At 43.3% G+C, this 18648-nt stretch overlaps 1 protein-coding gene across 1 annotated transcript; it reads left to right on the top strand.

Moving 5' to 3' along the window:
* Positions 1-678: 678 nt before the first annotated feature.
* On the top strand, positions 679-18347 carry ANG (angiogenin). The gene is made up of 3 exons (XM_063456495.1): positions 679-693; positions 4709-4918; positions 17416-18347. The coding sequence occupies exons 1-3, from the start codon at positions 679-681 to the stop codon at positions 17905-17907; spliced, it is 717 nt and encodes a 238-aa protein (XP_063312565.1). The 3' UTR covers positions 17908-18347.
* Positions 18348-18648: the final 301 nt, after the last annotated feature.

Genomic DNA, 18648 nt, shown 5'->3' with positions numbered 1-18648 from the left:
GGATAGGGCGATCCTCATGGGTGATGGATCCCGCATTGCGAGCCGCCTGTAGTATGTCTTCTTTGAGGGAGAAGATAGTTAAGCAGCATATTACATCTCTTGGCGGCGCTCCTTCAGGGCCTCTGGGTCTTAGTGCCCTGTGTGCACGGACAAAGTCAATCGGCGTGTCCGTAGGACGGCCTAGAAGGTCGTTAAATAAGATGGTAAGTGTGTCAGTGAGCCGGGTTGAGGATTCTTCGCCTTCAGGTAGGCCTCGGATCCGCAGGTTATTTCTGCGGCCCCTGTTGTCGAGATCTTCTACATGGCGCGCCATGGCTTGCAAGTGGGTAGTGTGGCTGTGAAGCGTGGACTCTGTGGTGGTGTGGGCCACAGTGAGGTTGTCCTGTTCCTCTTCCAGCCGCGCCATGCGGTCCGCCATACCCTGCATGTCTGCTCTCATTAGTTGAAGGTCGGCCCGGATCGAGGCATGGAGGGCTGATGTGGCTTGGGTCAGGTCAGCTCTGGTAGGCAGTGCTCTCAGCAGGGCCATCCAGTCTGTCGGCGGGTGTTCTGTGGGTTCTCCACTCGCGTCACCGGCCTGGGAGTTCGGGCTCATGGATGAGGCCTCCGAGTACAGGAAGGCCTCAGCGGAGGCCTGGGATGATGGGTCCGGCTGTGTGGTCATGTATTGCCTGACCGATGCCTGGATTGCAGGTGGGCGGGTGGCCGCTGGTTTGGGGGTACCCCCAGCCTTAGTGTGTTTCCCCATATTTGCGTTTGGGGCAGCTTTCTAGCGATTTGCAGGGCGAGTACGGAGGAGCTCAGAGATTAGGCAGCCATTCCGCTCCGCTGCTAGGCCACGCCCCCGAGTGTCCGATTTTAGTTCCAGACACTCGACGGCAAAACACCGCTGTTCGGTAGTTTAAGATGGCCGCCGCCACGTGTTCGGCTCCCGAATGGCGGCCACCCAGAGGACAAAGACCACACTGCACGGATTGCCAATTACCCGTTTGCAACATTGTTGCAAATGGTAATTGGAGGCACACTTATTCCTGGGTGGTCTGGTTGTTCGGTAGTTTCCCTCAATATAATGAATGGAGTGATTCTACCGAACAATCAGATGAATGCTGCATACATATCCCAGGTAAAACTGACCACAGTATAACATATATAATATGAAAGGCAATATACTGGAATGTGTTCCACAGTCTTAAAGGGACAGTAGTCCCAAAAGTCCCAATATGTCCATAGATGATCTTAAAAGGGCCAGCAGCAGCAATATACAGTACAACATGCCCAAATATAAATCTTTAAATGTACCAGTTTTCCAGGGGCCATAGTCACAGGGCAGGAGGCTAGCAACCAGGCATCTCCAGTTCACAGTGGCGAAGTTGGTTTCGCCACACTTAGTTATTTCTCTTCTTGTTTTGCCTTGTATCTCTTGTCTTGTTTTAATGTGTCTTGTATTCCCAGTTCATGAACAGTCCTGTCCTGCCCTGTCCATGTCCTGTTCATGTTTCCCTCATGTATTGTGTACATGTTCTGGGTTCTGCTTTTTGTCCTGCTCTGGTTCTGGGTTCTTCTAGTCTTGTCTTATTTTCTTGTTTGGTGCCTGCTCTAGTCTTACCTTGTTTCTATTACTGGATACATATCTGCTTATTATCAGCTCCTGGCAACCGCTTTAGCTGCATCAGGGCTTTTGTATGCGACCCTGCACCAGACCCTGATTGTCAATTTCCACGCTGAGACTCCCATCTTTATCAGTCATACAGGGGTCCCGGTCTTCAGACCGCCACCTGTGACATTGAGACTGAGAAAGTCATACAGAAAACGCTTAGTTCTAGTTAATCCAGCTAACGAAGGTTCTACAGTCTATTAAATCACAAGGTGTACTTTTTTTCACACATGGTTTCTCCATTTTGTTTTAAATGTTGTTAAATAAATCATGACAGGGTGTAATATATAATGTGTTGTTGTTCATCTGAGGTTGTTTTTACCTAATTTTAAGACCTGCTATGGAACACATGATTGTTATTATGTCCTGGTATGTAAAACCACAGAATTCAAAGAGGGTATAATTTATTTTTGCCATTACTGTGTGTATCATTTTGGGGCTTTATGGCGGTTTAGCTGTTCAAATAACTCCACAATCGCCTTCCATTTGTGAAAGTAGGCACTCCGTTGACATATGGCATATATTGTGCCTTAAAGGGACACTCCAGGCACCCAGACCACTTCTGCTCATTGGAGTGGTCTGGGTGCCAACTCCCACTACTCCTAACCCTGCAAGTGTAATTATTGCAGTTTTTTATAAACTGCAATGATTACCTTGCAGGGTTAACTCCACCTCTAGTGGCTGTCTAGTAGAGGTCACTTCCTGGATTATAGCAAGGATTTTCCTTGCTAGAGCGTCGCAGGACATCCTCACGCTGTGTGAGGACCTCCAGCGTCGCTCAAATCCCCATAGGAAAGCATTGAAAATATTTTTCAATGCTTTCCTATGGGGAGCGCTAATGCGCATTAGGTCTCCTCGGCCGGTGGGCGGGATCAGTCTCGCCCACCGTCCAACAGAATCACAGGGAGGAGCGGCGCGGAGGAGGAGGCAGAGACAAGGGACATTGTCGCTGCCTCAGGTAAGTGACTGAAGGGGTTTTCACCCCTTCAGTAACCGGGGATTGGTGGGTGGGAGGGAGAGGGACCCTCCAGTGCCAGAAAAACGGATTGTTTTCCTGGCACTGGAGTTTCCCTTTAACATGTACCAATATGATCAAACCCACAAACTATGCTCAACTTACTCTTCTGGGTAAAACAATATCCCCCATGTACTCCTTTGGCATTATTTCGTGGCACTAGAATGCCATATAGGAGACCTGGCCTTTTCAGTTTTTACAGTAGAATTTTGAGAGACGGATTTGATGGGCCTATGTTTCATTTTGATGCTTTATAGCAGTTTGACTGTTCAGATAACCCCACAAAGGCCTACCATTTGTGAAAGTAGACACTCCAGGATATCTCATGGCATATAACTTACCACCATTTTTTTCTCCAGTTATGTCAAAGTTTGTGGTAAAAGAAAATGGCATTCACATACCTGTTGCATTATTGCTGGGTATTTTGTACATTTGATACATGCCACTGTTATAACCCCTCTCACCCCCACCACCACTCCCAAATTATGCTCAGTTATATCTTATGAGTAAAACAATATACCCAATATATGATCATTTTGTGAGATGAGACCATTTCAGGTTTTTAAGTGTGAATTTTCATAGATGGTGTTTATAGGTCTGTGTTCTTTTAGTTAGTTGCTAATTCAAACTACCCAAAAGGCCTATCATTTCTTACAGTAGAAACAATAGGTTACATATAGACGTTGAAAAGAAAAGTTTGAGGTACACTAATTCTATATTTTTCCAAACTTGATGCTATGCCTATGTCTCATTTTAGAGCATTTTAACGGCGTATAATTGCAAATTACCTCCCAAATACCCCATCTATTTTTAAATATAAGCAGCTCGTCAATTTAAATTACAAACGAGCATGTTACTATTTGCTGTGAATGGGGGGTATTTTGCATACAATTATTAGGGACTGCCTAATCATCTGCATCACAGGCACCACTAGAGGAATCTTGTCTTTATGCTGTGAACCCTGCAGAATCAGGCAAAACGTAATCATTGCAATAACCTGGGTCAAACTCTGAGGCACTGTCTGTCACCTCTGTCCACTGTCAGAATTCTGTAGGCCTCCTCGGCTTTGAACTATATACACAAGAACTTTATCTAAATAATGCTATAAGCTATTTTTACAAATTCTTTTCTATATTAAAAAAATATTTTTTCATTTTTTTGTCTTTTAGCTCCTAACCCTACATAACACTAAACTCTCCAACTACCCACACACTACCTCCCACTTCAAATATGTACATAAATATAATAATAAAATAGTCAGAGTAAGCGTTTAGAATTTTAGCAGCCTCCATCGCCCTTAACGTTCTTAGCATCTATAACTTTTAAACAGAAGAAATTTAACAACAAAATTAAAATAAATTAATTGCATACAGTGCCACAACTTATTTACTCTGCGTGTGGTAAACTTTATAACGGTTCCCAATGTAAAGGCCAGGCTAAGAGGGGCAATCAGGGCAGTAAAAAATGGTTTTGGTTCTTCTGTCCATCTGTTAACACACCCTGCAACTTTTCTTGTTTATTTTTCGGGAAGTGACCTGCCTCAAGTCTAGTGCTGTCAAACCCCACTGATGGTTTCTCACTGTGTCATGCTGCCTAAAAATCAACTGAAATGTCAGAAATGTACACTTCAATTCAGCATTTGCCTTTTTGAACAAGATCCCATTTTTAGTAAGAGTCAGTTAGGTCCCAGACAATTGTACCACTTGTCACAACTATATCTGGGCAACCTGGGGGATCCTGGTGGAAATTTTCCATCATGTGTCATGTTAGGTTTACGTATAGGATTTTTTTTATAATGTACAAGACTGTATACGCTTTATCTGTATCCCAAAATCACAACTTAATAGATTCTTAGACTGTACATGGGTAATACAGCTGTCATTGTTTGGTCTCTCTCTGCACTGCCTCAAAACAACCACTAGAGGGAGAATGGGAATTATAAAACAAAATGTAAAAAAAAAATCCCTGCTGTGTTCCTGTATATACTAAGAAGGACTGGGAATGCTGGGATGGTGAGATAATAATAGCGAGCTGTATAGAGTAAAAGGGGCCATATTGAAGCCATACCGGGAAGTGACCTTCTAAAAACAACCAGTAACGCTGTGAAGTCTGGATCTAAGTCTGTCCTGGACAGGGGGATAACTGAAGGGCTGTACCAAAGAAATCGTCATATCAGTTTAATAATAAACAGAGATCCTCCTGACTCCCAGTGGCCTAGACTGCAACAATCAGCCTGCACAGAGTCTCCAGTAAGTGTACTGCGCCACGGAATGTGTGGGTGACTTCCATACAGAGCACAGACTTTCTTCTAACATTCAATATCGTTTTGTTCTATCCTGCTTTACAATTAGAACGTTGTGAGTGCCATATATGGAAGTTGTTATTTGATTACTAACAGCATACTTGGCTACATGTAACAGAAGTGTACATTTTATCTCTATGTGACACCATCACGTCTCCTCCTCACTGATACGTTCAACTCTTTAGAAAAGCTAGCAGAGTAGTTTCCCAGCAGCTATCCACGTGTGTGTGAAAACTGTTATAAAAGTATCCAGGATGCAGGTCTGCATTATCAGGCAACACTAAAAACAGAATTTGGATCAAATGCTGGACAGCTTTGTCAAAGCCAAGCAAAATAAAACCCCATGGTTCTCAGCACATGCATATTCAGAGGATAGTGGGGATATGATGGCCATGTATGCTTGGGATATTTCTGGCATATGATGGCAATGTTTAAAATTTCAAGACCTTTATGGTAACACGACTGCAAGCCTGGAGGCTCCATAGCATGCCCACCAGGGGTAAATTTCTACTCACTTTCACTTGCCTATGGCTAGTGGCCACTGAAAATTCTGAGCCCTGATAGTGGTAGTACAAATCAATGTTAGGGTTCCTTTACACAGCTCAATGCCTGGGCCTGCTGCCACTGATTCCACCCACAGAGACCACACCTGAGTCTGTTCACAGGAAGTGGAGTTTGTGTTGAGCGTTATTAATGTAAACAATGTCATTTGTGTTTATGGAATGTAGTGTATAGAGAATCCAGTTTGTGTAGGGAGTGTAGTGTTTGTGTGTGGGATGAAGTGTGTGTAAGTAAGGAAAACATACAATGTGTTTTGGTGTGTAATCGATACATTTTTTATTTCTGGGTGTGTGTTTATAATACAGTATTAATTTTGATGTCAAATTTCATTTTAGTTTTAGTCGTATTAAGCATCTGAATTGTTTTTAGTTTTAGTCAAGTTAACTAAATCTTCAGTAGATTTTAGTCGATATGACTAGAATCAAATGGGTTTAGCAAAAGCCTCTTTTGCCCCTTCCCCAGCCTCTCTGTCCCAGCTACTCCATGCATCCCATCTCCCCCACATGTCTCATTCCCCCGAAACCCTTCCACATACTCATTCCCCACCCCAGCCGTCCCTCCATGTCACTCATTCCTCCAGACCCCTCATGTGTCTCATTCCTCCAGACCCCTCATGTGTCTCATTCCTCCGTGTGTGTGTGTGTGTGTGTGTGTGTGTGTGTGTATATATATATATATATATATATATATATATATATATATAAAAATCCAAATACCAAAAATTCCTGCACTCCACCCAAACCAAAACGATATACTGCCCGGTGCTAAATCCAAACATGGAAATATAAAGCGAAGTGAAAATGGAAAGCACTCCAAGGACTTCTTAAAATATAACTTTTATTCGGTCAAAATAAAACGGTCAACGTTTCAGCCCGATATACTCAGGCTTTCCTCAGGACACAGCACACAACAAACAATAACCCCATGTTATATAGCATAAAACATAATGCTTACTTACCCCCACCTGTGTTGCATCCGACTCTCAGGGCGACCGGAACGAGACTGCCGCGGGCTGATGACGCGAGTCGCAAGCCACGTGGTGTCGCGCTCAATGACGCAACCCCGGAGTCGTTGCCATGGATATCTGTATATACAAATATAAGCGAAGCGGCACTAGTGACCGTCCCGGATTTGCGAGAAAGAAAAGATATATACAGAAACCTAAACAATTTACAATTGACAAAACCTCTGGGGAATCCAGCTCTGAATCTGACCACAACAGGGAGATTGGAGAGGAGAGAATTGCAAGAACATCACAAGTGCAACCTTTTTTAGAAAGTACAGTCCAAGATCACTTGGGCATACAAACACGTTATCGGAACAGAATCACAACCTCAGAAGACGGACGATCACTAGACGTGGACAGAAGGGGAGAACCTTCTGGGGCAAGAGGCAAACCTCCACGCCAGAGGAGATAATACCGATTTTCAATTTATCCTCTAGGGTCTTGACGGCAGCAGAAATGAAATTATTAAGCAAGGGGTTGTCGTTTGTACCCACAGCCAGACCGAATGCATTAGATTGGGAAGTTGAATTGTATAAATTCGGAAGATCAATGCGACTCAAGGACTACTTCAAAAATAAACCAACTCCATTGGTGAATCCAACGGTACCATTCAAGAAGAAAAGCACCTTTGACCCTATGCCCAATCAAGCCACTATAAAAACCTTTCTGAGATCAGTATGCAAGGAAACTACAGACCATTTGGGAACCATACACCCATACCGTTCCAACTGCTCTAAACAGGATAGGGAGACTATCAAGTCCTTGGCTACCGATAGGAACATTGTCATCAGACAAGCGGACAAGGGTGGCGGGATCGTCATCCAAGACTACAGTGACTACAGATTGGAAATTTTAGACCAACTATCTGATTCCAACACTTACTTGAAACTACAGGGAGACCCTACCATTCAAGTTAACACGTTGATTGAAAATGCTCTGCAGAAGGGCTTGGAGAATGAATTAATTGACAGGGATCTCTGGGAATTTTTGCATCAGTCCAACCCCAGAACACCAGTGATCTATACACTCCCGAAGGTCCACAAGAACCTCCAAAAACCCCCGGGAAGGCCAATCGTCTCGGCGGTTGGGGGCATCTTGGAGCCTTTGGCAAGATGGCTGGATTTTCTATTTAAAGAATCTATAGAGTTGTTACCAACGTACATTAAGGATACTCCTAACTTCATTAAACTCATTTCCTCTGTGGAGTTACCAATAGAACCGACTGCTCTGGTAACATGTGATGTTAAAAGTCTCTATACCATCATACCCCATATGGGGGGGATACAAGCTATGAGACAAATACTTCAGGATTCAACGAAATACGAGGGACCCTCCATTGATTATGTGTTGGAAATTTTGGAATTAGTCCTCACTCAAAACTACTTTCGTTTCGAGTCAAGTTGGTATAGACAGATAGCGGGCACGTCCATGGGAGCATCCATGGCTCCAATGTATGCCAATGGCTATATGTTTTGCTTTGAATCACGATATATTCTGGAACCCTTTCTTGACAACATCATATTATACGGACGATATATCGATGATATTTTCATGATCATTAGGGGGGACATTAGTACCGCAGAGAGTATGGTACGAAATATCAACTCCTGTACGCCTAATGTGCAATTGACCATGACCGTCGATCCGTTGACTGTAGACTTTTTGGATGTACGAGTTTACAAAGAAGGCAATAAGTTGGCTTATACACTATATTCAAAACCTACGGATAGGAATACGCTTCTACAAGCTAGTAGTTTCCATCCCAAAGCATTGAGGGAATCTCTACCATATTCGCAATTCCTTAGGGTGTTAAGGAACAACTCCAACAAAGTGAAGGCTGAAGCTCAATTGAGTGATATGTGGGAAAAGTTCCGACAACGTGGTTACAGCAACTACACACTACAGAAGGCATTGGACAAATGCCAACAAATTTGTCCTACATCGGATAAATCGACCATGGAAAGATTGGTGTTCCCAACAACCTATTCAACGGCTTCCCTACAATTTAAAGAAATCATTAACCAAAATTGGAGAATTTTGAAAAATGACGTCACACTGCCGGAGCAGTTTCGGCACCCGCCAATGATGTGCTACAAGCGTAACAAAAGCCTTAAGGACCTATTGGTCAGAACGGATCCCACGCACTGTTACCTACAAGAAGAAAAAGTGATGAACCCAGGTTGTTACAGATGTTTAGGATGTGTCACTTGTGGACACATGCTACCCGGGAAATTCTTCACCCACCCCCACACTGGAAAAAAGTACATTATCAGGCATCGATTGACTTGTACTACCGACTTTGTAGTGTACAAACTAAGCTGCCCTTGTGGGTTAACGTACATTGGAAAAACCGACCTACCATTACGTGAACGTATCCGTAATCATAGGTCAAGTATCAGAGTGGCATATAGGGACCAGAAGTCAGACCTTCCTGTGGCTAAACATTTTTTGGAACAGGGACATACGTTACCAACTTTAAAATTGATGGCCATTGATCACGTTCCAGTTCCACGGAGAGGAGGGGACAGGAAAAAAATGTTGCTCCAACGTGAACTTTTTTGGATAAGGACTCTGAGAACCGTATATCCAAACGGCCTTAATGAGAAATACAGCTTATCGGCATTTCTATAATATGTGGACAACATGTGATGCTCACCCTGGGGGATAGGCATACATGTTTAAATGTCTCCACTGTACCTGTTTGTACTATATACAAGGATTGATGGTCACGAGTAAGGGGTGATTGTGAGCCCACCCTTGGGGAGAGGCCGATCACTTACCTTTAGTGACTTGGTAGTAGTGATATTGATCGTTATTGTCTGACATTAAGAATATGTGTCATGCAGATTTACCTTTCTTTATAATAGTATTATCAAGTAGTCCTTGTGAGACCATATCGAATACACAATCCTCCATATTGTTCATATCATGTAAATTGGTTAAGAGTTGTATAGAATGGTCTATTTATTTGGATCATTCTACATTTAATTTTTTGGAGTAGAGTATGGAATAGGATGTATATTTATCTGTGTTTAGTATGCATTACAAGGATATTGCCACTATATGGTAATGACCAATGTCTGGTATTGATATGCAGTCTGTATTTACTGGTTCACGTTGAATTTGTGGTTCTAGGATAACTGTTTGAGGATTAATGGATAGTTAATTAGTACTTCTTGAGATGATGGGAATCATGGGAGTAGGAGTCCGTGGTTTGGTCTGGTTGCAGCATCGTGACAGCCAGTATAAAACATTGACAGTTTTTCCTTAAATTATTTCACTATCTATATAGTGCACTAAATCATTATTCAATGTATTTGGATCTCTTGTTTTGCATTAACCGTTATGTATGCTCGCACAGTATCATTACGACTATCTTCTTTGATGAGTATTAGAATGTGGTCATTTCGATCTTGAATATATTTAAAGATCTAATTTTGCCTGTTTAGGATCCCTATCGACAGTACAGTTGCAGCTTCTATCATAATTTCATTTACAGGGTTGTTTTTAAAGTTTTTATTATTTGTATATACAGATATCCATGGCAACGACTCCGGGGTTGCGTCATTGAGCGCGACACCACGTGGCTTGCGACTCGCGTCATCAGCCCGCGGCAGTCTCGTTCCGGTCGCCCTGAGAGTCGGATGCAACACAGGTGGGGGTAAGTAAGCATTATGTTTTATGCTATATAACATGGGGTTATTGTTTGTTGTGTGCTGTGTCCTGAGGAAAGCCTGAGTATATCGGGCTGAAACGTTGACCGTTTTATTTTGACCGAATAAAAGTAATATTTTAAGAAGTCCTTGGAGTGCTTTCCATTTTCACTTCGCTTTATATATATATATATATATATATATATATATATATATATATATATATATAGCAGAAAAAGATGGCTGCTCACCGGATTTAAAAAAAAAAAAAAAATGTATTGAGACATATTTAAAAAAAACAACGTTTCAGTCCCAGCTCGGGACTTTCCTCAGGGTCTAAATAGCAGATCATTTAGACCCGGAGGAAAGTCCCGAGCTGGGACTGAAACGTTGGTCTTTTTAAATATGTCTCAATACATTTTTTTGGTTTTTTTTAAAAAATCCGGTGAGCAGCCATCTTTTTCTGCTATTTGTGTCTGCTGGAGCTTTGGCGTATGTACCTGGTATTGGAGTTATTTAAAGCGTGAGTGCAGGTTTTTTTTCTATTTTTATATATATATATATATGTGCGTATCTATATCTCTATCTCTAAAATAGAGAGGTCGTGTGTCAGTGGCGTACACACAAACCATGGGGTCCCAGTGCGAAAATGATCCGTGGGCCCCCGACAGACACACACACACACATACATAGAGACACACATGCACACATAGACACATACACATACATACAAACAGACAGGCCCACATATATACATATAGACACACACAGACACATACATATAGACTGACACAGACACATGCACACATACAGGCACACAGACACATACATACAAACAGACAGGCACACATACAGACACACACACACATACAGACAGACACATACAGACAAGCACACACAAATACATACAAAGACATACATACACGCAGACAGACACACATACAGACAGACAGGCACATACATACATACAAACACACACACACACACACACACACAAACACACAAAATGTTTAACCCCTTAAGGACCAAACTTCTGGAATAAAAAGGAATCATGACGTGTCACACACGTCATGTGTCCTTAAGGGGTTAAGTCACCCTCCTGTTTCCTACCTTTTAGGTGCAGGAGGGTGATTTTCCCTGGGGTCCAGTGGTGGCTCAGGTGGATGGGAGTCAGAGTTCCCACTTGGTGGCCCTGACAGCATGGGTGGCCCAGACAGCATGGGCCACCCGATGGACCCATTGGATGGCGGCCCCAGTGGTATGTCGCACGGGCCGGGGCCGCAGACGATGATTGCGGCAGATACCCGGTCACAGGGGGCCCCCTGGAGTGGCGGGCCCGGTCGCAGCTGCGACACCTGCGACCGCGGTATGTACGTCGCTGCCATGTGCGGAAAACTAAGTAGACTCTTACTGCTTCCATGGGAATTAAGCAGACAGGTGCTGATACACTTGATCATCAGCAAGTGTGACAACCTCTATAAAAGCCAAAGGTTTAGCAGTTTGCTGATCTGAAGCATTCAGGTGTATGCGCCAGACCTCTTTAGAAAAGGACCACGAGTGGGTCCGAAACATTGACGCTGCACAATTAAAAACTTTTTTACTTTTTCATTAAAAAAGTCCTGTGAGTGCCTACTCCTTTCCAATATTTTAAGAACATATATATATTTGACATCACTGCATTTCAAAGTTAATATTTTTCCTTCGAGTTAAAAACAAATAAATAAAAAAATCACACACACACTGCACCCCTCACACAAACATTGTATCACTCACACTCACTAGATCCCCTATACACACAGGATCCTGTACACACACAAAAGATCCCTTGTAGACACACACTACATCACCTAAACACACTGCGTGCCTGACATACATACTCTGAATCCCCTATTCACACATTAGATCGCTTGTACACACACACTTTCTACAACCTCACACGTAGGCATGTGCATGGGGAAAATATTCGGCTCGGTTCGGCATTCCGAAATTCGGGACTTCATCAATTCGGGACTTCGGCAATTCAGCAATTTGACACTTTGGAACTTCGGCAACTTCGCCACTTGAACACTTCGGATCTTAGACACTTCGGAACTTCGCCAACTTCGGCATTTTGGGACTTTTGTTGCAGCCGCTTGGTAGATAACTCCCTAATTCCCACGGTATTAGGGAGTTATCTACCAAAAGGCTGAAAGACCTAAATTGGTCTTTCAGCCAAATTTACTAATACTAAGTAAAAAATTACTTAGTGTTAGTAAATTGTGCCCCTACTCGCTATGTCGCTATACCGCGAGTAGGGGCATGTCTATTAAACAGTGAGCACCCTGAGCAGTGGGTGGGGGCCCTAAACAAGAATAAGGGGGTGACCTAATGTCCTCCCCCTGGCCCCCACCCCTGAGCGGTGGGTGGGGGCCCTAAACAAGAATAAGGGGGGACCTATTGTCCTTCCCCCTGGCCCCTACCCCTGAGCAGTGGGTGGGGGCCCTAAATACAAATTGGGGGGGACCTAATGTCCTCCCCCCTGGCCCCTACCCCTGAGCAGTGGGTGGGGGCCCTAAATACAAATTGGGGGGGACCTAATGTCCTCCCCCTGGCCCCCACCCCTGAGTGGCAGGTGGGGGCCCTAAATACAAACTGGGGGGGGAACCTATTGCCCCCCTGGCCCCCACCCCTGAGCGGTAGGTGGGGGCCCTAAACAAGAATAAGGGGGGGACCTATTGTCCTCCCCACTGGCCCCCACCCCTGAGCGGTGGGTGGGGGCCCTAAATGAAAATGTAACCCCCCTCCCCCCAGGTGACTAGAGGTCCCCAAACCCCTAGTCACCCCCTCCCCAAACAAATAAACTCCTACCTACCCCCCTCACCCTTAAAATAATGAGGGGGGACCATTTAACTAAGTACCTGTAAAAATAAAAATAAACTTACCATTCGATGTTTTCTTTCTTCTAAAATCTTCTTTTTTTCAGCCCCAAAAAAGGCCAAATAAAAATCAATAATAACCAACGCAATTAAAAAAAACAAAAAACAAGCGCAAAAAGATAAATCCTTCTTCACCCGGTGAGGGCTCCGCGCAGACTGAGCTCTGCAGGGCGGGGGAAGGCTTATAAAGCCTTGCCCTGCCCTGCAATTAGGCACAGAGCACTCTGATTGGTGGGTTTAAGCCATCCAATCAGAGTGCTCTGACAGGTAAATGAAGAGACTGACAGGTAAGTCTCTACATTTACCTGTCACAGCACTCTGATTGGTTGGTTTGAAATCCACCATTCAGAGTGCTCTGTGTCATTTTACACAGCGAGGGGAAAGTTCTTTGGAATTTTCCCACGCTGTGTAATTTGACTCATAACACTCTGATTGGTTACTTAACCCACCAATCAGAGAGTTATGAGTCAAATTACAATAGGACCTTTTTTTTTTTTTTACAGTGAGCAGCCACAGGCTGCTCACTGTTTAATAGACATGCCCCTACTCGCGGTATAGCGAGTAGGGGCATAATTTACTAATACTAAGTAATCTTTACTTAGTATTAGTAAATTTGTCTGAAAGACCAATTTAGGTCTTTCAGCCTTTTAGTAGATAGCTCCCTAATACCGTGGGAATTAGGGAGTTATCTACTTATTCATTCCTGTCATTACACTGACTGGCTAAGTAACTTACATTTTATATGAATGTGTGTTACTTGATTGTTGTAAGTGTTGCAAACGCTTACAGCTGAATCTTGTCTATGTTTGTATACTTTTTTATTAAATTGTATACAGTGTAACATTCTTCTACACATATAACACCACAACACGACGGAAACCGACCTATTTACAGAAAATGACACACCACAATCAGCTCTCTACACACGCAATCCAACAAACAAGATCTCCAAACACATGCACAATACGCTTTACTGGACCTTTTTTGTACTCTGACATTCCACTTATGGAAACACCAGAGAAACGTCACAAGCAAACACAGCGCAAACAAATACATGGCCTTTTTCTCATGTGAGAGCTCTCTAACAGGGCTCTGCGCATGGTCTACCCTGTAAGCAGTGGCGGATCCAGGGTGGGGGGGAGGGGTAGGGGTGTAATGGGGCTATTTCTCTCCCTGTAGAGGAACTACCTTATCAGGGGCCGGGTCGGGTGCTGCAGCCCCTTTTGGGTCCCTTTAATGTTGCAGGGAGTGTCTGGGAGGAAGTGACTGTTACTTCCTCCCAGCATTTAGACCACGCGTGCTGGAAGGAATGATGAAGAAGCAATTTAGAGAGGAGGAGGGAGCTCTGCATGCAGTTAGCTCAGACTCCCATCAGGAACATCCATCTCATTCAAAAGGTATGGAATCAGGGGGGTGGCTAACAATATGTTAATGGCAATTTGTGGGTGTGCCAGTGTGTATGTTTAGGTATGTGTCAGTGTGTATCTATGAGTATGTGTGTATGTGTAAGTGTGTTTGTGTGTGTCAGTCTATATCTATGAGTATGTGTGTGCATATGTGTGTTTGTGTCAGTGTATCTGTGAGTACTGATGTTTGTCAGTGTGTATCTGAGTATACATCTGTGTGTATGTGTGTATTTGTGTGTGTCACTGTGTATCTGAGTATGTGTCAGTGTGAGTCTGTGTGTTATTGTGTTTCCATGTCCCTGTGTGTGGCCGCATACGTTTACAGCGTCCTATCCCCTACACTAGAGCCCCTTATCCCTCCACTGCAGCTAACCACCAGTGCCTCTCCTGAGATTTGGTTCTGGATCCGCCCCTATCTGGAAGAGCATTGAACCAAATTTCACACTTTGAGAGCTGCCATGCTTGTCATTGGTGATGACAAGCATCACTGCTATCTGGTCCACCCCCCTTCGCTGGCCCACTGTGATTAGAATAAAATGCACCAGGGGCAGCTACACAATATTAGGCAAGCATTTTTAATGTTGTGGTTGATCAGTGTATGTGTATATATATATATATATATATATATATATATATAGAGAGAGAGAGAGAGAGAGAGAGAGAGAGAGAGAAAATTCTACAGAAAAATGACCTCCTTAGTTTAATGCATTCCTTGTGTATTCTTGCTTTTTCAAAGGCTGGACACAATATAATTCAATTCCCATTTTATATACACAGTTGCATATAATTAATGAAAGGCAAAGAAAAAGAGGGAGGAGGTAATATAAACATATTGAGACGGGATTAACCCATTCATAATATCAATCCAAAAACATGAGGAGAAAAAAAAAGTCAGAACTAGTAATCTCTTACCGATAGTAAATCAAAGGAAAATTTACACAATGCATATATAATCAATGAATGCCTATCATGATGAATAGAAATATACAGGGCCGGTGCAAAGAATTTTGGGTACATAGGCGAAGATGCATTTTTCCGCCCCCCCAAAAACATCTGCACCTGTGTGCCTCTTAACCTCCCTTTTTGTGTTTGTGTCTTTAAATATCTGACTCCCTTTAGTGTATTTTATCTCCTATTTTTGCCTTTGTGTGTCTCCTATGTCTCCTCTTTGTAGGACTCTTACATCCTCCCACATTTTGTGTGTCTTACTCCTCCCAGACCCTTTGTGTGACTCCTTTTCTCCCAGCCCTTGTGTCTTTTACTCTTCCCAGCTCCTTTGTGTGTGTCTCTTTCCTTCTCAAGCCCCGATGTGTGTTTCTTTCACATCGAGCCCCTCTCCCCGTCCCTTAATGGTCCCCTCCCTTCTCTGACCCTTACTGTTCCTCTCCCCTCTCCTCCTTTCCCTGTCCCTTAGTGTTCCTCTCCCCTCCCCCCTCTGTTCCCTGTCGCTTAGTGTTCCTTTCCCCCCTCCCTCCTTTTCCTGTACCTCAGGGTATTTCTCCCCTCCTCTCCCTGTCCCTTGGTGCGCCACCCACCCCCATAGTGGTCCCCTCCCCTTCCTGGTGTGCCTCCTACCTTTCTTGTAGCGTGGCTGAGCGGAGCGAATCCCGGTACTGTGAGCTTTTCCTGTCAGTCCTGCCAGGTACAGGAAACAGAAGTTCCTGTACCACGGTACAGTCAGGGGTGTATAAACACTGACAGTCACACACACTCCAAGACAAACACACAGACGCCTCTGACAGCCAGACTCACTTATCTGACACACTCATTCATTGACAGACACTGACACGCACACTGACAGACACTCACAGACACACATACTCACATGCACACACACACACAAACTCACAGACACACATACTCGAACACACACACTGACAGACACACTCACTCACACACAAACTCATAGACACACTTACACACACACTGACAGACACACACTCACATGCACACACACACACTGACAGACACACAAACTCACTGACATGCGCACACACACACACACCGACAGACACACTCACTCACACACAAACTCACAGACACACACACTGACAGACGCACACACACACACACACTCACTCACACACACACAAACTCACAGACACACATACACACTGACATGCACACTCACATGCACACACACATACATACACAGTAATAATCTAAATTAAATTAAAATTTCCCACCCAGCTTCCCTACCTGGAGAGCTGGCATAGGTCTCTCATTGGTGGTCCAGTGGTAGGCGTGCGGCTGAACTGGATTAGGAGGCGGTGAGGGAGCTCTGATCTCTCTGATCTGCTCCCTCGCAGGCTGTTTTCTGATGCTGCGGGCATCAGCAAAAGGCGCACGAGGGAGCCGGTCAGAGAGATCAGAGCTCCCTCGCTGCATCCTAATCCAATTCAGCCGCACGCCGCGCCGCTCTGGGGATCCAGGAGGTGACCAGGCAGGAGGGAGCACTGCCGGTCACTGGAATTTTGCGCCCCCAGAGCCGGTGTGCCCTAAGGCCGCCGCCTGTGCCGCCTTATGGACGCGCCAGCCCTGGAAATATATATGAATTACTTCAGCAACAAAAGTATATGTACAGTGCCATTAAAAAAATACATGAATAGTAGGAGAAAATCTGTACTAATGAATAGCAAATAACAGCTGTACATATATGTGAATATATAGTCAAATGAGTTATTCAAAAATACTCAAATGAGAAAAGATTAGAAACCAGGTGAAATGTTTTCACCAAGCACCATCAAATTCTACAAAACTAAAATGTTTTGCATTTCTGGGTTAAAACTATAGGGCCTCTACACCCAAACCACTTTGAGATGACTTTAGTATCTTAATCAGGATATGCAGAGAGACCAAATGGATGACTTTTGACCTTTTTCTCTGTTTATTTTTCTTTCCAGATCTTGGTTTTCATGATGTCTCCATTTTCGTTCATTACACTTGGAATAATTCTCAGTTTTTCTGTTTTCTGTCAGTGTCAGAATCTCAAAAGCTTCATGGAAAAACATATTGTACAAGACCATGCCAAAATCAATTGTAATGTCACCATAAAGGATCGAAACCTCAAGTTTCGAAACGAATGTAGACGACGGAACACGTTTATCCATGATACAAATGGTATACAAATCAAAGAGTTGTGCTCTAACATCATAGGCCCCAAAGAGGTTATAAGTGACATGTCTTTCAAACTCACAGACTGCAAACTGCTCAAGGGCTCCCCAAATCCACCGGGGTGTGAGTATAGTCAGAAAAGTGAAAATGGAAAAGTACAGATCACTTGTGAAAATAATAGCCCTGTCCATTTTGTTACGTTCGTATTAAGCTCTGGTGTGTCTTGGTCTCCTTGCATATTGACAATTTTAGCTACAATTCTACTGAGAGAACTTTTTTAAAGTTAATATCTCCATCACTCTAGTCTTGATAGCCTTCTAAGGATATTCCGAGAAAAGTATTGTTATGTAAAGGGTGTGTATATTATTTTAACTCCATCGTTCTGACACAAGCCTTGATCATTCCATAATTTGCAAGTTCATATGACACTACTTTGTTTTCAATTTCATTTTCACTTTTTCTAACAAAAGTCTGAGTCATTTTACACAATGTAGCCTTGGTCACGATAAGGCCAGTTTTTTTTACTATTGAGTACAGTGCTCATCGGCCCAGGACACATTGCGAGAGCAGTGCACGTAATTACATTTCTCTTAACTTACAACCTGATTGGTCTGCTCCTGCTACTTACATATGTAGGGCACAAAATGTTGTAAGCCTGCATCAGAATGACTCATTTTAATAAAAATGCTCCACCCTCATTAAAATGCATCATTTCCAAGCATGTATACAAAAATGGAAAATAGATTTTTCTCTAACTGGATTGAATGCTAACGTAATACAGGAACATCCATTTCTTATTACTGATTTACACTTTTAAACCATAAATGTTTTCCATTTTGAAAGAGAGACTCTAAAGTTTTTTTCAATTTGTTTAAAACTACTTTTCACAGCAAACATGTTGATTTTTTATTTTATTTTTTATTTTGCAGAGGCCATTGCTTTCAGGTTGTAACTAGCATTGCACCGGGAAGCAATGTAAGGGCAAATACCCCCCAAGCCTCTTTTAATGCAAACTTATTCCC

The sequence above is a fragment of the Pelobates fuscus genome, chromosome 5 (assembly GCF_036172605.1).
Source record: "Pelobates fuscus isolate aPelFus1 chromosome 5, aPelFus1.pri, whole genome shotgun sequence".
NCBI classification, from domain to species: domain Eukaryota; kingdom Metazoa; phylum Chordata; class Amphibia; order Anura; family Pelobatidae; genus Pelobates; species Pelobates fuscus.
This window is presented reverse-complemented; position numbering and strand designations above follow the sequence as displayed.